Raw genomic sequence first — 21445 nt, 5'->3', positions numbered from 1 at the left:
TTGGATGATATGAAAGTCCCACCCTAGCACGGCAGTGTTAGGTGGCCAACACAACAAGAATACAAAGAAGAACAGCAAAGGTATGGTATATTGCCATTGCTACTTAGACACTAAAAAAAAATATATCAAAGGTACTACTAAAAGCTAAACTAGATGACTAAAGAAAAACATTACCAAATCAGAAATTTACTAGTCCAGTAAAGAAAACATTACATTGCATTACCATATGGGCAATTACCGTATTGTTTTTATAATAATTCAAAGTTTATGTGTGTGTGTGTGTTTTTTTTAATTGGCATTGAATTTGATTACTATTATTCTTGCTTCCTATGGCTGCATATAAAAGCCCCGGGGATGTTGAGTTTGGCAGATCTCTCTCTCACCCCCGTGTCGTCAGTCGTCACCACCTCGCCACCTTGTTTAGGTGGCTGGTGTCATTTTTGACTCGCTGGGCGCTATGTTAAGCAGCTTCCTGCTGCTAAAAGATTTTCCTAATTTTTTTTTTTTTTCTCCTTTCCTTTCAAAGGAAAAAAGTCCCACACACTACTCTGCGTACACTGCTTATTTCTGTGGGCTTTGCAGGATTGCCTCAGGGCAATCTCAAACGGCTCGTTTAACAATTATCCGAGGAAAGCACCAAAGACCCAGGTCATATTTTTGGATTTTCTGCAAGGGATTTTGTTTTTTTATCCCAATTTCCTCACGGAAAGAGCCTCCTCTTTTGGCGATGTGTAGGGAGGGGAAATCACATAGGAAAGAGAAGAAAGAAGGGGAGTGTTTTTGTTTTTTCGGTTTTGGTGGGAGGTGGTATTGTTGAGACTTGAGAGATTGTTTTAGCTTTTTCCTCTCCTGAATTTTGTCTTTATGGTAATGGATGTTGGTTTTGATGATGAAATCCTGTTTGTGTTTTATGTGCATTGTGGTTCTACAGATTTTCTTTTCTCAGCTGCGTGACTCGTCACCACCAACATCTTCACGCATTTTAGACACAGCATCAATTTTAATCTTCGCCACCTGTAAAGAAGTAGTGAAATGCCCTCGGCGAGATTTGTTCTTTATCTCTGCCAAACCTCTTCATTGTTGTGGTTCATCAGTTATATAAAGTGAGGTGAGGGGGCACTCTTGGTCTCATTCAATTTCAGCTGCTTCTTTTCTTTTTATTTTCACTCACCGAGATTGATTGGTATCTTGTGCTGCTGCTGCTTCTGCTGCTGCTGCAATAATAGTAATGGGTATCATCAGTCTTTTTTTCCTCAGCACTGCTGCTAGAATCTCCGGTCAGCCACTGGGGCCTCGCTTTCTCGGCAAACTTCACGACTTTCCCATATTGGAACTATCGTCGGTTTGCATCAACTTGACTCTCTTTCTTCTGTTTCTCTTCATTGTATCTGCCAAGCAGATATATCTGTGCTTGGGACGAGTTAGAGTCGGCAAGGAAGACAATTCTGATGCAAGCTCGGTCCAAGTTGGGGACGACAGAATTGTTGATGCTGAAATTCACAGCATTGTCATTGGTAGGGGCTTCAAGGCTACTGTCCTTTGTAGCTTCTATCTCTTACTTCTCAATGTTGTGGTCTTGGGCTTTGATGGAGTTAGTCTCATCAGAGAGGCTACTCGAGGAGGTCCTTCAAACTGGACCCGCATCATCCAACCTGCTGCTCAGGGCTTAGCCTGGTTCGTGCTCAGCTTTTCTGCCCTTTACTGTAAATATAAGGCCAATCAGAAATTTCCGTTGCTCTTGAGGATATGGTGGCTTCTTTCTTTTGTCGTTTGCTTGGGTACTTTGTATGTTGATGGGAGAGGCCTGGTTACAGAAGGTTCTAGACACTTCACCTCTCATGTTTTGGCTAACTTGGCTTCAACACCTGCTCTTGCGTTCCTCTCATTTGTGGCTATTAGGGGGATCACTGGTATACAAGTTTCTAGGAATTCTGATCTCCAAGAGCCATTGTTGCTCGAAGAAGAGGCAGGCAATCATAAAGTCAGCCCTTTTGGTGAAGCTGGTCTTTTTAGTTTGGCCACTCTTTCCTGGTTGAACCCTCTTCTTTCGCTTGGTGTAAAGAGACCACTTGAACTGAGAGATATTCCGCAGCTCAGGCAAAAAGACCGTTCCAAGATCAATTATAAGCTATTGAACTCGAACTGGGAGCGGTTGAAAGCTGAAAATCCTTCAAAGAAGACTTCTTTAGCCAAAGCCATGTTGAAATCTTTCTGGAAGGAAGCTGCTTGGAATGCAATTTTTGCAGGGTTGAACACTCTAGTTTCGTATGTGGGTCCGTTCCTGATTAGCTACTTTGTGGATTACCTGGCTGGGGTAGAGGCTTTTCCACATGAGGGATACATTCTTACTGGTATATTCTTCATTGCAAAATTGATCGAGACATTTACAACCCGGCACTGGTACCTTGGGGTTGACATTTTGGGTATGCACGTGAGATCAGCTCTAACAGCAATGGTGTATCGCAAGGGACTCAGGCTTTCGAGCTCAGCCAAGAAAATTCACACTAGTGGGGAGATTGTCAACTACATGGCTGTCGATGTTCAGAGAGTGGGCGACTTTACTTGGTATATTCACGACATGTGGATGCTACCTTTTCAAATTCTTCTTGCCCTTGCTATTCTGTATAAGAATGTTGGAATTGCATCTCTTGCAACATTGATTGCCACCATTATTTCCATTGTTGTGACCGTTCCACTGACAACGGTTCAGGAAGGATACCAAGACAAATTAATGGCTGCCAAGGATGATAGAATGAGGAAAACTTCTGAATGCCTCAGGAACATGAGAGTTCTTAAGTTGCAGGCTTGGGAGGATAGATACAGATTAAAATTGGAGGAAATGCGAAGTGTAGAATTCAATTATCTCCGAAAAGCGCTTTACTCTCAGGCTTTTGTCACATTTGTTTTCTGGAGTTCCCCCATATTCGTTTCAGCCATTACTTTTGGCACTTGCATATTGTTGGGCGGACAGCTTACAGCAGGAAGTGTTCTTTCTGCTCTCGCAACTTTCAGGATCCTGCAAGAACCACTTAGGAGTTTCCCCGACTTGGTATCAATGATGGCTCAGACAAAAGTTTCTCTTGACAGGCTTTCTGAATTCTTCCTGGGGCAAGAGTTGAAAGAAGATGCAACCATTGTTTTACCTCGAGGCCTGACGAGTGTTGCAATAGAAATTAAAGATGGTGAGTTCGGCTGGGATCCGTCGTCACCGAGGCCAACATTGTCAAATATTCAACTAAAGGTAGAAAAAGGTATGCGGGTTGCAGTCTGTGGCATGGTTGGTTCTGGGAAATCCAGCTTCCTTTCTTGCATCCTTGGTGAGATTCCGAAAATATCTGGTGAAGTAAGTCAGAATGTGGAATTATATTCTGTGACTTTTTTAAGCTCTTTCATTTCTGATGTCCTCATTGTGGGAGTTAGGTTAGGGTATCTAATCGTTGATTTTGTATGTCTTGTTAGGTTCGAATATGTGGTTCTTCTGCTTATGTGCCTCAATCAGCTTGGATACAATCAGGAAATATAGAGGAAAACATTCTTTTTGGTAGCCCAAAGGATAAAGCAAAGTACAAGAGGGTGATCCATGCATGCTCGCTGAAAAAGGATTTGGAGCTATTTTCTCATGGAGATCAGACCATAATTGGTGATAGAGGCATAAATCTTAGTGGGGGTCAAAAGCAACGCGTGCAGCTTGCCAGGGCACTCTATCAAGATGCAGATATTTTTTTGCTTGATGATCCTTTTAGTGCTGTTGATGCACATACAGGGTCAGAATTATTTAAGGTCAGAACCATCTACAGCATCATGTAGATTGTATGCTTCTATCTGAATAAATTTGACATAAGATGTGATTCTGTTTTTGCAGGAATACATACTGACAGCACTACATTCCAAGACGGTCATTTATGTTACCCATCAAGTTGAATTTTTGCCTGCAGCTGACTTGATACTGGTAAGGGATTTTTGCTGCTCAACTTGTTATCCTGCATTCATGAGCTGGTGTTGGCAATGCCCTTAGAGACTCAAGTTCTACGTAACATGTAGTCTCAAATAATGTTTTTATCTCATTGATTAGAAAAGTTATGCTTTTCTTTATATGCACTAGTTTGACTTTATGTATGAAATTTCTCTGTCACCTAAGGCATCCCACTATATGCCTCTTCTTTCTGGAACTGCAGCTAAGATAATAGTCAAAGAAGAATGGGAAAACTAGGTATGAACATAAGGCATGCGCAAATGTATGAGAAAGAATCGACTATCTATTGCTTTCAAGGACAGAATGCCATTTTCTAGGTGGAAAGTAGTTTTATTTTTTTCTTTTTAAAGTTGTTGCCTCAAAACTAATGCCATGCCATGTTCTGGTTGAACTTGGGAAGAAAAAGTACTATTTTTTTTCCCAGCAGTTTAAAATGGTAACAAGCCAACATATGCTAATGATGTTAATGAAAAATGGACGAGATGTTATGGCTTTAATAATGTCCCAAATTGATGTCCAAGCACAAAGAGGGCGCTTTCAGCTGGCTTACTTATTGTCATTATATTTTTCAGAGAGGCGGTTGTGTATGCTCTTTAAGCCTCTTGAGTGGTTTGAGATAAAGCGGAAAGGAAATGAGAGAAATTCCTTTATCAAAATGCATTGTTTCTTGCTTTTTCACATTTTTGCTTAGTATAATCAAATGTTAGCTTTATTGGTTGTAGGTCCTTAAAGAAGGCCGTATCACTGAAGCTGGAAGATATGATGAACTCTTGCGAGCTGGAACGGATTTTGAAACTTTGGTTTCTGCTCATCACGAAGCAATTGAAGCCATGGAATTTTCCAGTCAATCATCTGAAGAATCAGATAAACATCAACCTCTTGAAGGATCTGTCTTGATGAGCAAAAGATGTGAGTCAGTGGGTAGTAGTATGGACATGATGACAAAGGATGTACAGGAAAGTGCTTCAGCTTCAAAAAAGAATCCAATAAAAGAGAAAAATAAAGCAAAAGCTTCTAAGAATAAGCAGCTTGTTCAAGAAGAGGAGCGGGAGAGAGGAAGAGTTAGCATGAAAGTGTATTTGTCATATATGGCGGCTGCTTATAAGGGTTTATTGATTCCACTCATTGTTCTTGCACAAACATTATTTCAGGTGCTTCAAATAGCCAGTAGTTGGTGGATGGCATGGGCAAATCCACAGACCGTGGGAGACCAGCCTAGAACAAGTAGTCTTGTACTTATTCTTGTCTATATGGCCCTTGCCTTTGGGAGTTCATGGTTTGTCTTTATGAGGGCTGCCTTAGTTGCTACGTTTGGTCTTACAGCTGCACAGAAATTGTTTCTGAAGATGCTTAGAACTGTATTTCGAGCACCAATGTCTTTCTTTGACTCAACACCTGCTGGGCGGATACTGAACCGTGTATGTGATAAGTTGTCATTCTGCAAATATATCCTTTTGAGATATCTTGGTACCCTTCCCATTCATTACGTTCTTGATCCCTTTTGTGGAGTGATATATATAGTGGTTTTTATGTTGCTGCCAGGTCTCAGTTGATCAAAGTGTTGTTGATCTTGACATCCCCTTCAGACTTGGTAGCTTTGCTTCAACAACCATTCAGCTTCTTGGCATTATTCTTGTAATGACAGATGTTACCTGGCAAATTTTGCTCCTTATTGTCCCAATGGCGATCTCTTGCTTGTGGATGCAGGTGAATAATGAATTTAATACTCAAGTGTACTACTCAAGTGATCAGTTCTGCCACCTTTTAGAAGTGTTTGTTTTATAGAACTGTGATAGTTATGTTTATACACAGCTCTCTTATTTGCTCTTTCCATAAAGCCAGACAAACTTGTTGCGCCTTAGCAAAGTCTCCTCTTGCATAATTTAAGAGTATTACATACATTGATATTTGATACCTAAAGGATCTGTACCTAGTAAATACAGCTTGCTTAGAGTCTAAGTAATGAAAAGATTCCATATTTGACATGGAAAATTCGCCTTTTCCCCATAAAGCATCGCATTGTTTTGTAGTGCTTTACCAGTCAGTTTCATGTGGGACCCATGTAATTGTACATGCAACTTCTCTCTCTCTTTTTTTTCCCCCCTTTTTGGTGCATACCGTCAACACTTCCCTTTATTGATCAACCATGTACGAATTTTAAAACCTAGACACCATTGAATATGTAGTTGTTCCTGCATTTTTTAAATATCTATGTCGTTTTGTTGTTTTCTACTGCACAAAAAGTTTTACATCCTACACAACATGTAATGTGTGGCTCATACTCTGTCATAAGGTGTTTGTGTCGGTTGCTTTTACCATAGAGACAAAAACATCAGAACTGGCAACTGGGCCAGGATTATATATTGAAGATGGTGATTGAAGACCATCATTCATTATGATTGCAATTTTCTTCAATAAGCAACTTACTTAGTCCTCCTAATGAGACATGGGGCTTGTTTTTGCCCTCTTATACTGGTGAACAATTGCACTTATAATCCTCAGAGTTCCAACAAACATAGTGCTTTAAGCCTTGTAAAATTATCTATATCCTATGGCGAGTTTGAGTTATAAGGCTGATACTGGAATAACAATTATGCATTTACAGATTTTGGAAATATGCTTTTATTCTTTATTTGAAAAGCATTGGTTTGTGCTGTTAGCCATTTTAAGACTCTCATATGATTTGCAGAAATACTATATGGCATCATCAAGGGAGTTAGTCCGCATTGTTAGTATCCAGAAATCTCCAGTCATCCACCTCTTCGCCGAGTCTGTTGCTGGGGCTGCCACGATCAGAGGTTTTGGACAAGAAAAGAGATTCATAAAGAGGAACCTTCAACTTCTTGATTCTTTTACTCGTCCGTTTTTCTGCAGTCTCGCTGCTATCGAATGGCTCTGCCTACGGATGGAATTACTCTCGACATTTGTGTTTGCTTTCTGCATGGTTTTACTAGTGAGCTTCCCCCATGGAAGTATAGATCCAAGTATGTATGTTGTGCCTTCCCTTAAAATGCAAGTAAACCTAAGGAAATTTGGCTTTATTTATTTATTTCCTTGCGAAGAAACTAATGAAAGCATCTATACTGTGCATGTAAATTATGTAAGTGACATACATTTGGATTTCTTTTACTACTGTCACATTGCTGATATTAAGCTTTTGGTGCACAGCTATGGCTGGCCTTGCTGTTACTTATGGCCTCAATTTGAATGCACGTCTATCAAGGTGGATACTAAGCTTTTGTAAGCTTGAAAACAAAATTATTTCTATCGAGAGAATTCATCAGTACTGCCAAATTCCAAGTGAAGCTCCTCCAATTATTGAGAATTCTCGTCCCCCATCCTCTTGGCCAGAAAGAGGAACTATTGAGCTGATTAATCTAAAGGTATGGCACTGAATGTTTGTAATATTTCTTATTAAGTTCATTTCTTTGATAACAAGGTATTTTGGCATGGACTTCTCTAAGATTCATTATCTGATGAGAGCTGCTGCTTTTGTTTTTTCGGTGGATTTTACATCGGTGTCTATTTTTTTTCCTTTTAAATGGCTGATTTTTCTAAAAGCATGAAATGTTTGCCCCCTTCTTCATGCTTTGAGCTTAGAAACTGAGTGAATCTTTAAGAAGACAGATATGAAGAAAGAAATAGTGGGAATAAACAAAATGGATGTAAGTAAATTGAAAACTTGTTAAGATAGAAAAGGACATGATGAGGGTTAGACTGATACAACCTCCACAGAAGCATCCTTTTCCCATTTTCTGCATAACTACAAGTCTTATTTGTATTCCAAGGCTGTAGCTTATGCACAACAGGAGTTGGACTATTCCCTTTCTTCCTCCCTCCTATTCCCTCACTTTCAGGGGAAAAATGTAATACAGTATAATCAAAATCTGAATATTTTCTCACTCCCTGTAGGTTCGTTATAAGGAAAGTCTTCCTATTGTGCTTCATGGTGTGACCTGCATGTTTCCTGGTGGAAATAAAATTGGAATTGTTGGGCGTACTGGGAGTGGCAAATCTACTTTGATCCAGGCCCTCTTTCGATTGATCGAACCAGCAGGTGGCAGAATCCTTATAGATGGCATCGATATATTAACAATTGGTCTTCATGACCTTCGTAGCCGTCTGAGTATCATACCACAAGATCCAACCTTGTTTGAAGGAACTATTAGAGGCAACCTTGATCCCCTTGAAGAGCATTCAGATCAAGAGATTTGGCAGGTGAAACTAAAGTTTCCTTCTTCTCCTTATAGTTGTCAAGTTTTATTATTGGAGTACATTTTCTCCTTATAGTATCTTTTCTTTATGCTGAACTGACAGTTAAACAAAATGAGTAATGAGATAAGTATCTGGTAAGTTTCATAAGCTTTCTTGGACATCTTTAATGTGCCAGCAAATATAATATATCTAGCATGATGTGAGATTGTTCTCTTTCCTAACTTTAATTGCTTGTTCCCTCCTGTCAATTTTAGCCTTTTCATGCAAGGTGAAATATGCAATATCAAGGGTATCTCTAGTCACTTGTTTGTAAACATGATGTCCATCACGAAGTTAACTGATTTCTTGAAGCCCTATATGCCCCTTACTTAATGTCTACTTGTCATGTTTTCATGCACGTCATTTTGATTTGCACAGGCACTTGATAAAGCTCAGCTTGGAGATGTAGTTCGTCAGAAAGAGCAGAAACTTGATACACCTGGTATGTATGACACTCTTTCATCGGGATCATGTATAGTTTGTAGAGAGGCCTTTAGATTGTGTACCTGATGCATACTTGCATTATGCGAGTGAACAGTATTAGAAAATGGAGATAATTGGAGCGTTGGCCAACGGCAACTGGTGTCTCTTGGACGGGCTTTGCTTAAACAGGCAAGGATTTTGGTGCTTGATGAAGCAACAGCTTCCGTTGATTCAGCCACAGATAATCTGATCCAGAAGATCATTAGGACTGAGTTTGAGAATTGCACTGTTTGCACCATTGCTCATCGTATCCCTACCGTTATCGACAGTGATTTTGTTCTGGTCCTCAGTGATGGTAAGTTTTATACCAAGTTGATATGATTCGTGATTTTACTGTTTGACTTAAACACTCAAACCAACCCCACCCATCTCCCCAAAAAAAAAAAAAAGATAATCAAGAAGATGGTGAGTAGACAAGGTACATGTGGTTACTTTGGAAGGCTAGTGTAGCTGAAGCACCATGCTGGCATATGAGATCCCAATCCCTTGTAGGCTTTGGGAGATAGACGAGGCAGTTTTACCCTTAGTGGAGCAAGAGAGGCTGCTTCTCTAAACCGGTCCTGGTTTTGGGCGCTGTTAGTTTGTAGAAGCTTGCTCTGGGCGGTAGACCCGGATTCTACTGCTAGATGATTTGCTGTTTAACGTTCTTTGTCTCTATACGTGGTTTTATGTCTCAAATGAAGTTTGAACACTGTTTCTGGTATGTTATGCAGGTCAAGTTGCAGAATTTGACACTCCAGCCCGACTATTGGAGGACAAGTCATCCATGTTCCTCAGGTTGGTGTCAGAATATTCATCAAGGTCCAGTGGGATTTCTGATTTTTGACTGGATTTTGGTTGAATTGTGGCGAGTCCTGCTCTCCTCACGCTGCTTCTTTGAGCAAATCCAGAAACCTAGGGGGAAGTGGAGAGGTCATCGGCACGTCTTTGCATCAGAACTCTGGATATGGAAACTAGTGCCTCAGAACTGTGGATATGGAAAATAGTTGCAGATCATTCTTCCCTTTATGATAATGAGGAATGATGCAACTGCATTTTGTAACATAGGACAAAAAGGCAAGAAAAGGAGGAATGATTAGACGGAAGAAATGCAAATGTAACTTTGTCATGTGCAATAAATTAGGTTTTTCGGAGGAGAAAATTTTGACAGATGTTAAAGAATCATGTAGAGTGTAGACGGTGAATATGGATGCTAGAATTTTGTTTTCTCCTTAGCTTCATATTAAAGTTTCTTCTTGCCATTCCTCTGGAGTAGGGTAGGGTGGACTCTCCTCAACTCGCTAGTTGCATGACTACCGAACACAGGGCAAGTAGAATTTCCTGCAATGGTTCACTAACAGATTCGCATGCTAAAAAGAGAGTGAGAAAGTTAATAAACGATCTTGTGTTGAACAGAAGATCATCTTTCCTTTTCCATAATGGAATGTTTTAGTTGCAATTAAGGGTGTCTTCCATCATAAAGCTTGGGACCTTGTGAAGGTTATGAGTTTTTTTTTTTCTTTTTTTTGAAGGAGTTATGGGTTCAAGATAATCCAATTCGCCAAAAAAAAAAAAAAATCAAATTTGCATAATTGAAGTGAAACCAACATTTCAAAATGCAACTAGTCAACGAATATTGTTGATAAATATTGAGTATTTCTTTCAAGTCTTGAGAGCATTCAAAAAAATAATTGACATTAATTATATTATGAAAAGTGTTACAAATATTGGGTGTTTCTTTCAAGTCTTGAGAGCACCCAAAAAAAATAATTGATATTAATTATGTTATAAAAAATATTATAGGAATTATTCTAAGTGTTCGACTAATTAAGAAGTCGAACTGTTTTTTTTTTTGCTTAATTAATTGTTACTTGTATTTCAAAATTTACGCTTAAGAGCTGAGTTGAAGTTGCGTAGACAAATAAATAAATAAGCGTATAGTCGTTTAGTTCTTTCTCTATAGCAGACGTTGTCGTTTAATTAGTCGCTTTAGGGAAAGGCCAGGATGAAATAATCGATTAAATTAGTCTCCACAATCTCTCTCTGTCTCAGGTCCCTCTTCTCCTTCTTCTCCAAAAACACGCGCGCGCGCACTTGCTCGCTCTGAGAGCTGCTGCGAGAGGGAAAGATGCAGGCAATCGCAAGGCGATTAGGGCGTCATTCTTTGAAGCCTTCAGCAACAGCTGCGATTTCATCTTTTGATTCATCCTTTAATCCTTACTTTCACCATTGTACGCAGTGTACCTTTTACCCTACATTTCTAGGGCTGTATATATACAGTTAAATCCTTATTGATCCACAGATTAAGTTGTCCTCAAATTTTCGAATGCCGGGGTTAATAGTTGTCAGTAATCTGTGATTTTGCTGAATTTCAGACAATGGTGCTGATAATCCGAGGTACGCATCTAACCTTACCGCCAGAGGCACGGGACACATAGTTCGCAAGGGAACTGGTGGAAGATCGTCTGTTAGGTAATGTTGCCATGACCCAATCCGTTAATTATCTGGTTTGGCTGCCGCAAAATGAGTTTTTTCCCCTCTCAATTTTTTTTTTGGTAATTGTTCGATGACATTCATCATTTATGTTTGTTTATTGTATAACAAGACTTAAGCTTCCATGACAAAGTCGGGGGCAGTTGTTAATTAGACCTGAGCTTATTTGAACTCTGTGTACATGACTTGAACTTATTGAAGCACTATCCAGGGTCTGCGGTACCATGACAGTCCAAGCTTACATTTACTAGTTAAGTTTGGTCAGGATCAGCCTTTGTGCTGAAATTGTTGTCTAAGTTGGTCACTTGCGTCTTGCAGTGGGATTATTGCCACAGTATTTGGAGCTACTGGGTTTCTTGGGCGTTATCTTGTTCAACGGTTGGGTGAGTTGGTTGCATGCTGTTTTATCTAATCAGTGTATTGCACAAGGATTTGATTTTGTGTCTTGTTTGGTGTACAAGAAATTTGTGGCTTTTGGATTTGTTGTAGATTTTTCCCGCATAAATTTATTTATTTGTTTTGGTTCAATCATCAGCTAAAATGGGTTCTCAAGTTTTGGTTCCTTTCCGAGGCTCTGAGGATTCTCATCGTCATCTCAAATTAATGGGTGATTTGGGACAGGTAGGTTGTTATGCCGCTTTCTTGTGCTACTAATGCAAGGTTTATGGTCGTTCAATTGTATGTCACGAAGTTTGTTCTGCTAGCCGATATTTAGTATGTGCAACATATATTTTTGCAGATTGTTCCTATGCAATACAACCCTAGAGATGAAAATTCAATCAAGGCTGTAATGGCAAAGGCTAATGTTGTTATTAATCTTATTGGTATGCGTCCTGCAATTGTCTGCACTTTGTTGATGTTTGTTGGAGTTTCGACTGCTTAACTTATGAAATAGCTCATCAACAGGGAGGGAGTATGAGACTAGAAATTACAGCTTTGAAGAAGTGAACCATCACATGGCTGAACAGCTTGCAATGGTAGGTTCCTACGTTCTTTTTCTTTCTTTCTTTAACCTCATAATGTAGAGATACTCTTTTGTGGAGATATAGCCAGGTGACAAAATTCATGTTTTGTTTGAAGAATAAATTGTGTTGATCAGAGGGCGATAGTTATGCCTGTGAGGATGAGAATTCCTCCAGTGCTAATATTCCTTACAACCATGGGTATGAGTAACTCAGCCTTTCTCCATGAAAACTTTAGGTGTTTGAACTGTATGAGTAATTGATACAAGTTTTGTGAAGGTAAGTGTCCTGGCAACCTACTCACCAAGAATGTAAAGCTTTTTTAGTTTGCCAGGTTAAGCCGAAAGAAAGGCTCCAAACTCATGTTCTGCATTGCTCTGTAGTTAATTGTAGTGTTGAAGAGAGGAAGGGTATTGTAGGATTTCCTATCCTGTTTGATGAAGTAATTCTGACTGGTTACAGGGGCTGCAAGCACTATTTTACCCTGACATTGAATTAGAGTTAATCTTACTATTTTGCCTGTGAGTAATTATGCAAGGGCAACTATGCAGATCTTTACAACATGAATTGAGTGGGATGAAGATCAATTTTTTGTCCATGAATCAATTGAAGATCTAATTGAACTTGGTAGTGGATACTTGATAGTTTCACTAAGACCCATCTGGTGCCAGAACTGGTTGTAAAGCCTTTGTTTTGCTTTTAGGTTCTGTTAATCAGGTTCCTTTTTAAATGTTTGAAGAATTTTTTTTGTGTTACCTTGAGCTCTTAAATCATGGCGTGCTGGTAATATTTCGTAAATTTTTGTGCTTTTATTTATGTGGGAAGGGAGTCCTCTATTTTTAATGGTTAGAAATAATATTCAGAGTCCTTTTGGAAGTGTGGGAACAGATTGTGGAGTGGTTCAGATCAATAAGCTTTGAATTGACCCTCATTAGAAAGTACTTTTGAGCCTGAACAAGTTGTCCACAAGCACTTATAAAATGTCACCCGAATGCTTGTAGAGAATCTATAAAATTAAGCATGCTTCTAGCTTGGTTGAAAGATTAAAGGCAAGCTAAGAAAATGGTGGAAGGTTATGCCTTAAAAAATGCAGGCTGTTGGCTGCCTATTCAACCTCTGCCTGAAATCCTTGGAATTGGAGTGTAGATGATTTCCTCTGTCTTTTATTTCTTTTGTTTGTCTCATGCTTTAGTGATTTTGAATCTTAAAAGTGTAGATTGCTAAAGAACATGGTGGTATCATGAGATTTATACAAGTTTCTTGCCTGGGTGCTTCTCCATCATCTCCATCTAGAATGCTAAGAGCTAAAGCTGCTGGCGAGGAAGCTCTTTTACAAGAAATCCCTGAGGTAAATAATCTTTCTATCATTAATTACTAAAGCGTCAATGAGATGGCATTCTGCAACCTGCATATGATAGGTTGTATTGACACTTTCTTGTTGCTTTATATGGGTTTATTTTTTCATTTTTGATTATGGGTGGCCTTCAATTGGATGGATCCAGAAAGATGACGTGTATGGTTGAGTCACATCTCTTGTAGGATTGGGGTCCTGTGTAAGAAAAGCTGTGTCATTTTTTAACATAAAATATATTGGGATATTATATGTTTCTTCAAATTCTTGGTCTGAATCTGTAGAAGAAATTGTTTGGTGAGAAAAGGATATATGAGTTTTCTATTCTTAGATTTCAGCAAAAATTTCACCTTTTACTTATTTTAAGTTGCTTCTGTTCTAACTTCTGTCCTGTCATATGATCTTTTGTGTGTGTTTTTTCCCCTTGGGATTAAAAAAGCATCATATACTTTTACACCATCTCTTCAGTCAGTCATCAATTTGCTTTGGGTTCCAGGTCTACCTTTTACAATGTTGTTTGATGATTAGGTTCAGATATTTTGGTCTTCTGTCTGATTATTTATACTTTGTATGTTGATCTATGCTGATCCAAAATGAAGCTTATTTGTTGCTTAGGTTGCATTATTGTTGATTAATTATATAGAAGGAATATTATTGGAATGCTTACCTCATAGTTTAATTTTGGGAGAGGTAGCTCGACTAGATGATCGAGGAAATCCCATTGTTTCAACTGCTAATAATCATATACATCTCCAGGCAACAGTTATGCGACCTGCTGCAATGATTGGTACAGAAGATCGGGTTTTAAATCCATGGGCACATTTTGCAAAAAATTACGGCTTTCTCCCACTAATTGGAGAGGGAACTACCAAGTATGACTCGCAATGATATAGCCTGTTGGCATCTTTTGTTCTATACTGGAAATTTGTCAATCACAATTCTAACAAGAATGTCCTTTACAGGATTCAGCCTGTTTATGTTGTTGACGTGGCTTCTGCAATTATTGCGGCATTGAAAGATGATGGTAGCTGCATGGGAAAAGTTTATGAACTTGGTGGACCGGAGATTTTCACTGTCCATGAATTGGTAGCATCCAATCGCTCTCTCCTTGTTTGATTGACCATTGTCTTCTTGTGTGTTTTTCTCTGAAAGATTCAGTCTCCGGGTAGTGGAGTTTTGCTGAACTTTCATGTGTCTCCAGGCAGAGCTTATGTTTGACGTGATTCGCGAATGGCCTCGCTATGTGAAGATTCCTTTCCCTGTTGCTAAGGCAAGTTATATACCACTGTCTTTTTGCTGTTATAGCTGTCTGCTTTCAGTTCTTGGATTTCAACTAATGCATGAAATGTTTCAGTTTATTAACCAATTTTTTGCTAGATAGCCTTTTCTTTTTCTGTTTCTTTTTCATTTTGAGTCTGGCCATTGGTGATGTTTGGCCTTTTTCAATTTCCGCTTGAATACAATTCTTTTGTCAGAAGCAGGGATATAATACGGTTAGAAGGCAATAGGGAATATTGCTTAAGGTTTTAAGTGAAGCTTTATGGGATTCCATACTTCGACTTTGGAATCATGCATCTTGCACTTGATAGTGGTTGGCTGTTTTTACGCTGTACTATCTATAAAGTGGACCTATTGCTATTCACCTAGTTAAGTTGATCAGCTATTTTCTAACTATATGGCTGGCTTGTATGATGTTAGGCAATTGCAATGCCTCGAGAAGTATTGCTGAAGAAAGTTCCATTTCCAATGCCCACTCCTAGCATATTTAATTTGGACGCAATTGAAGCCCTTACCACTGATACTTTAGTGTCAAAAGATGGTATGTTGTGAATTCATTGATCTTTCTTGTTTCTCACTTTTTTGACGGGAGTGTTCACATTTTCAAGTGTATTCTATGTATTCACTACTGTGACTTCCTCGTGGTTTTGCAGCTTTAACTTTTGATGATCTTGGGATTGCACCACATAAGTTGAAGGGGTATCCCGTTGAGTTTCTTATACAATATCGAAAAGGCGGTCCAAAATATGGTTCGACAGTTAGTGAAAAAGTATCTCCTGAATCTTGGCCGTAAGGATTGTTGGATCTTATTGTTTAATCTTATACCAGCCTGTTGTAAGGTGTGGGATCGGTAAATTTGGCCTTCATTCCTTGAGCAACTGATGAAGGAATGAGTACTTTTGATGAAGAAACTCTCTGCAGTTTTTGGTAACCAGGTTAATAATACACCTGTTCTGCTGGTCCATTGATGTAGCAGTTCAGAAACTGATCAATTTAGCTTTGGACAGAAGGTTTCAAGAGATATTAATTTAAGTTGAGACAGGTTCGGTAGAATTAGCGTATTCCAAAAGAGATGGTGCGACTTTTTCAGTTGTTAAAAATGAGGCTGGTGCTTTTCTGTGCCTGGTTGTACTACATTGTTTGATAAAAAGGAAGGACTGTGTTTTTTGTGCTGGTTAATGTTACTTTTTCGCTATGCTTACCTGATACTAATTAGCCATTTGTATTATAGAATAAAAATAATTTCTCAACTCCTGGCTAACATGAAGACCTTAAAAACGAAAAAGGAAACTCAAAATCTTTTTGTTTGTAGATTACGAGTGCTTCTCATTCCGCTGCCAGTTAACACTGCCAATTGGTGTGTGTTTGGGTAAGTAATTCTGCAATGCACTTGCTAGGGGATGTTTCGTTAAATTCCAAGTTTGGGAATCTAGACTAAAATTGGAAGCTAGATTTTTGTTTGTTATGGCAATGTCGGGGATTACACACAATTGTCATAAACAAAATGGTCATGTCTTCCTCTTTTTGTCTTTCCTCTAAGCGGCTGAAAGAAGCAGAAACAAAGTCCAGAACCTTCCGTACCCACTGTCGTGCGAGCTCTGCATACTTCCTCCGTTTTTTCGTCAAACCCGGTAATACTACTGTGACTCTTCGTCCGTTCCTCAGTTCTTCGGTCCTCATCCTCTCTCCATGCGTAACTCTGCACATTCCTTTTTTCTTGCTTTGTTTGATCCATATAAAAACTGGAGCATTCTTGTTAGAAAAAAATTTAAAAATAAAAACTGGAGTATAGGTACGCTGAAAAGCGTCAGTAAGATGCTGAAATGAAAGTGTGCGAGAGATTCGAAAAGTAGCATTTTGATTGTAAACGAAGATATTCCCTGGGAGCATCTTGTTTCCTTGCAGTTTCAGCATGGAATGTGCCATCCGATTCTTTAAACAAGTAAAAACTGCCCAAGTTTCAGAAAAGCGTGGCCATGAAAAACTTCGTCAGCGGGCAGAAGAGGTGGCAGAGCTAATTTCATCAACTTTCTTCAAACGCAAACGAGAAGAAGAAGCCGGTCTTCTGAATTTAGACGGTCATCTCATGTTCCGACAAGGCGCCGACGGGTGCTTCGAAGGCGTCAAACTGGAAGGAAGAAATGCCGGAGCAACCACGATCGCACGCCAAGGACGCTGCGGAGATTGTTGCAGCATAAACATCTATATAAGCAACAACGTACAGGGAGTCAACAACTCCATCCTGGTGGGTAGCGACGTGAAACAAGGAAATGCTGGTGTTTGCTTATCCCTGAAGGGATTGAAATTGGACAGAGGGTTTCAGAAATCAAGCAAAAAGAAGACGAGTGAATTAGCTCAAGGGCTTGGTTGGATCATTTTAGTTGCACTCCTTGCAGTCATTCTATTTTGTTCAATCATGTAACATGCAACAATGTTGGGCCCCATAATAAGCCTCTTTTTTTTTTTTGGGGGGTTCTTTGTTGGCAGAGTGGAACTCTTCCATTTCCAGTACAGGTAATCCTTCCTTCACATCAATATACTATGTTAATGTATGTATACACATGTAGAGAGATAGAGAGAGAGGCATGAGTTGCCCCAGCCCCACCACAGGCCGGCTGATTTCGGTTTTCAGGTTGCCAATCATTTTGCATCTAACTTAGTGAAAATTCCCATGGGAAATTCTGAACGTGGCAAGTGATGTTAAATGTTAACGTGTTTATCCTAATAGTTACATGAAACCTTGTCCGCATCTTCAACTGTGTGTTCGTGACAGCTGACAAGGGTATGTAGGGGTCCAACGGTTGTTTGATCATTGAACAGATCAAATACCCTGTTTTCTTGTTGAATGAATTGGGATTTTGGTAAAACTCTTTTTATGTTAAATGAATTGGGATTTTGGTAAAAAATTTTCCATTTGAATTGCTATTTTTCAAATTTTAATAAAAAAATTTACGATAACAATTTAATGCATATGAATTTAAAAGATATGATCACCGAAAAAGAAAAATGTAAAAATTTGTTCTTTGACAAACTTCAATCTTGTTTAGGTTAGGGTCGCAGCCGAGATGGCGATCGGCTGTCTGTCCGGCGGTGGCCCTCCTTTTTGTGTCATTGTATGTGGTGTGCCAAGGAAACATGTGTCGTGTTGCTTATTGATGATGACATTGGATCCCAACTTCCGGACCGGATGACACGATTCTTCAATGGACAGACACTTGACCTTGTTATTTGTTTAGTCCACGAGACCATGTCCCGTGGATTGATTACATTAAGTATTTATATACTACTCACTAATTTTTTTTGGAAGAAAGAAAAGACTAACACGACATTAGATCAAATCACGCCATTTACATTTTACTGACGACAACTAATTTTTTGAAATGACGGGATCTACATTTTGGATTGGATGGCCAGAAGTGGAATTAATACTGAATTTGACATCAAGTAGTAGTGACATACAGGATCCCAACTGATACACGGGACGGCCCGCCCCAAATTATGATCGATATAATAATGATCAACCGACGACTCCCCCACTCCTTCCTCGATTGAACGATAATGGTACTAGTTTATAACTTTATATGAAATGCCCGACTTAGGACATAATTGCTGTAGCCTCCACGTGTCGCATAAGCACGGCTACCGACAGACCAGGCTCCCGAATGAAAGAATTTTATCAACCCAGCGCACCCACCGTTCTAACCTACGCCATCCTCAATATCTCATGTGCGCCTCAGCTCCTGGTCTCCATTTTTTAAAAAAAAATTACTAAAGGGAAAGGCGCTCAAGATAATCACTTATGGGAAAATTCTCATTCTAATCTTGGCTCGGGTTCTTTCTTTTTGTTCTCTCTCTCTCTCTCTGTCGCTACGACTGTGCTGTGCCTGTAACTGTAAGTTCACATTTAAACATTCCATTTCTGCTTCCAAGATCTCAAATTTATGTTAAATCTTGCGTATTTAGTCATTCATGTTTATCCATATACTACTTATTTTAGAGCTTAATCTGCTTGTAGTTGGTTCCTGAAAGATCTCAGCTAATTCGGTTTTGATTCCTAGTAATCCGTGCCAGCTCAATTTTTTTCTTTTTTCCCACACACACACGGGTTCTACTCACAGAACTCACTCATCCAATTGCCTTAGTTCTGACCTTTCTCCTCCTCCTGCTCATATTCATGGGTTCATGAGCTATTTCTGCAATAATTCTTGGTTTAAGTGAAGTTGATATTCAAAATATGAGACAATAAATTATTTTGTATTTGTTCTTGGTGAGGCAAAGTTTTTTCTTTCCAGGTGCTTGTTTGATGTATTTGTGATTGATTTTGGTCTGATGAGACGCCGCCCGGCGGCGACACCTTCTTTGGAAGATCTTATGGAGAAGGGGCAAGGGAAGAGTCAGCAGTCCCGGCTCTGTCTTCTGGCTTCATTAGCTGCCTTCTTCTGGTTGGCATTACTGTATTTCCACTTTGTAGTTCTTGGAGGCAGTAGTGTTGTTGATCAATCCACCCAAGATCTGAACCCTACTTCTTTAAACGCTCAACCGAGCAATAAGAATACTGTTTTACCCCAACAAATTCAGAGTCCTCCACTCACTACTAGTCCTCCAAAATCTCGAGAACATCGTCCTGCATTAGGTAATAACAGTTCAAGCAACTCCCTTCCGGAATCCGTTACTCAGCGGAGGACTGATGTTTCTACTGGTCAGAAGGCGGAGAACTACCCATTTATGAGGGCTTTAAGAACTGTCGACAATAAGAGTGATCCATGTGGTGGGAGATATATTTATATACATGATCTTCCCCCGAGGTTCAATGAGGATATGCTCAAGGAGTGTAAGACTCTTAGTCTGTGGACCAACATGTGCAAGTTTACTAGCAATGCTGGACTTGGCCCCCCACTTGAGAACGCTGAAGGGGTGTTCTCGAATACGGGATGGTATGCAACTAATCAATTTGCTGTGGATGTGATCTTCAATAACAGGATGAAGCAGTATGAGTGCTTGACTCAAGATTCTTCACTTGCTGCAGCCATTTTTGTACCCTTCTATGCTGGGTTTGATATAGCTCGGTATCTATGGGGCTACAACACTTCGATGAGGGATGCTGCTTCTCTTGCTCTGATTGATTGGTTGACCAAGAAGCCCGAGTGGAGTATCATGGGAGGAAAGGATCATTTCCTTGTTGCAGGGAGGATAACTTGGGATTTTAGGAGACAAACTGAACAAGACTCAGATTGGGGTAACAAGCTTCTTTTCCTACCAGCTGCCAAAAATATGTCCATGCTTGTGGTGGAATCAAGCCCATGGAATGCAAATGATTTTGGTATCCCGTATCCGACCTACTTCCATCCAGCAAAGGATGCTGATGTGTTCATTTGGCAAGATCGTATGAGAAAGTCGGAGCGGAAGTGGCTTTTCTGTTTCGCAGGGGCTCGCCGTCCAGGGGATCCCAAATCAATTAGGGATCAGATCATTGATCAGTGCAAGAAATCTAAGGTGTGTAAGCTACTGGAATGTGATTTGGGTGAGAGCAAGTGTCATTCGCCAAGCAGTATAATGCAGATGTTTCAGAATTCCCATTTCTGCCTACAGCCTCAAGGTGACTCGTATACCAGAAGATCAGCCTTTGACTCAATTTTGGCAGGTTGCATACCCGTCTTTTTCCATCCTGCTTCTGCATACACTCAGTACACCTGGCACCTTCCAAAAAATATTTCAACATATTCCGTGCTAATTCCAGAGAAAGATGTTCGTAAGAATATTGTCAACATAGAGCAATGGCTTAGTCAAATATCTTTGGAGCAAGCAAAGGCAATGAGGGAGGAGGTTATTAAACTTATACCCAGGATAATGTATGCTGATCCTCGGTCTAAGTTGGAAACTCTCAAAGATGCTTTTGATGTAGCTGTGGAGGCAGTTATTCGTAGGGTTACCAAGTTGAGGAGAGACATAATTGGGGGCCGCACAGATGATAACTTCATTGAGGAACTTAGTTGGAAATATGCTTTGTCAGATGAGGGGCCGGTTGATTTGGGACCTCATGAATGGGATCCATTCTTCGAGAAACAAAAGAAGGGTGAAGAAGATTCCAGTGGATCATCAGCAGAGGCAGCTAAAAATTCATGGAAGATCGAGCAAAGGCAACAGTGATCATCAGGGGGAGGAAGAATTTGCGTATTTTCAGCAATCTCTGGACACACTGGCTGCAGGTGAAGTGATGCCGTGGTTAATTGGAGGTCCGGTTGGAAGGTATGAAAATTTAGTTGGGCTAATTGGGGAACCCATTCCAGGATCCTGGTTGTAAACGGAAAAGCTCACAAGGATAGAGACACCCGTAAATTTCTGCTTTTGCAGTGAATAGGTATTTTGTAGTTTGCCCTTAATAGTTATCGGTTTTCCTGTCATTCTTTGTTATGAAGTATGGATACGGCGGATGATGTTATTCTAATCTAAGGTAGTAGTAATAAAATGGCAACGAGATATTATGGCATGAGAATGACAAATTGATGAGTTCCTTCTGCTTTTCCTTCTAGTATGGATGGTGCATGTCCCGATGCATTTAAATTGGCTTTTTTATCTTAGCTTTTACTTTCTCGGAAATCCTGGCAAATGATTAAAGGCCTTGAAACATCTTGGATGGATGGATCCTTCCGTGTCAATTGGTATTGAAATGGA

At 39.7% G+C, this 21445-nt stretch overlaps 4 protein-coding genes across 6 annotated transcripts; all 4 read left to right on the top strand.

The window, feature by feature from the left end:
• On the top strand, window positions 1-9953 carry LOC113775954 (ABC transporter C family member 5). 3 transcript variants are annotated; one of them, XM_027321024.1, is made up of 13 exons: window positions 399-648; window positions 932-1108; window positions 1227-3343; window positions 3460-3780; window positions 3863-3949; window positions 4696-5391; window positions 5516-5680; window positions 6663-6957; window positions 7142-7356; window positions 7886-8191; window positions 8606-8669; window positions 8766-9005; window positions 9424-9953. In XM_027321024.1, exons 3-13 carry the CDS (start codon window positions 1229-1231, stop codon window positions 9534-9536), a joined length of 4617 nt encoding a protein of 1538 aa, XP_027176825.1. In that variant the 5' UTR covers window positions 399-648; window positions 932-1108; window positions 1227-1228; the 3' UTR covers window positions 9537-9953. The 3 variants fall into 3 exon arrangements, with proteins under 3 accessions (XP_027176833.1, XP_027176825.1, XP_027176817.1); XM_027321032.1 differs by lacking the exon at window positions 399-648 and adding an exon at window positions 1-80 and having other exon boundaries at window positions 932-3343; XM_027321016.1 differs by having other exon boundaries at window positions 932-3343.
• A 759-nt stretch (window positions 9954-10712) lies between these two features.
• Window positions 10713-15979, top strand: LOC113775016 (NADH dehydrogenase [ubiquinone] 1 alpha subcomplex subunit 9, mitochondrial). Its single transcript, XM_027319728.1, has 12 exons — window positions 10713-10920; window positions 11065-11161; window positions 11501-11565; window positions 11718-11803; window positions 11922-12006; window positions 12089-12159; window positions 13361-13492; window positions 14252-14367; window positions 14458-14581; window positions 14697-14765; window positions 15194-15314; window positions 15427-15979. The coding sequence occupies exons 1-12, from the start codon at window positions 10818-10820 to the stop codon at window positions 15564-15566; spliced, it is 1209 nt and encodes a 402-aa protein (XP_027175529.1). The 5' UTR covers window positions 10713-10817; the 3' UTR covers window positions 15567-15979.
• Window positions 15980-16334: 355 nt separating this feature from the next.
• LOC113783842 lies at window positions 16335-17585 on the top strand. Its single transcript, XM_027330081.1, has 2 exons — window positions 16335-16404; window positions 16679-17585. Exon 2 carries the CDS (start codon window positions 16686-16688, stop codon window positions 17193-17195), a length of 510 nt encoding a protein of 169 aa, XP_027185882.1. The 5' UTR covers window positions 16335-16404; window positions 16679-16685; the 3' UTR covers window positions 17196-17585.
• A 1490-nt stretch (window positions 17586-19075) lies between these two features.
• On the top strand, window positions 19076-21260 carry LOC113761355 (xyloglucan galactosyltransferase MUR3). The gene has a single exon (XM_027304314.1). It carries the CDS (start codon window positions 19103-19105, stop codon window positions 20918-20920), a length of 1818 nt encoding a protein of 605 aa, XP_027160115.1. The 5' UTR covers window positions 19076-19102; the 3' UTR covers window positions 20921-21260.
• The last annotated feature ends 185 nt before the right edge of the window (window positions 21261-21445 follow it).

This window comes from Coffea eugenioides, chromosome 1 (assembly GCF_003713205.1).
Source record: "Coffea eugenioides isolate CCC68of chromosome 1, Ceug_1.0, whole genome shotgun sequence".
Taxonomy (NCBI): Eukaryota; Viridiplantae; Streptophyta; class Magnoliopsida; order Gentianales; family Rubiaceae; genus Coffea; species Coffea eugenioides.
Note: the sequence above shows the minus strand (reverse complement) of the source record. Positions and strands in the feature narration are given on the sequence as shown.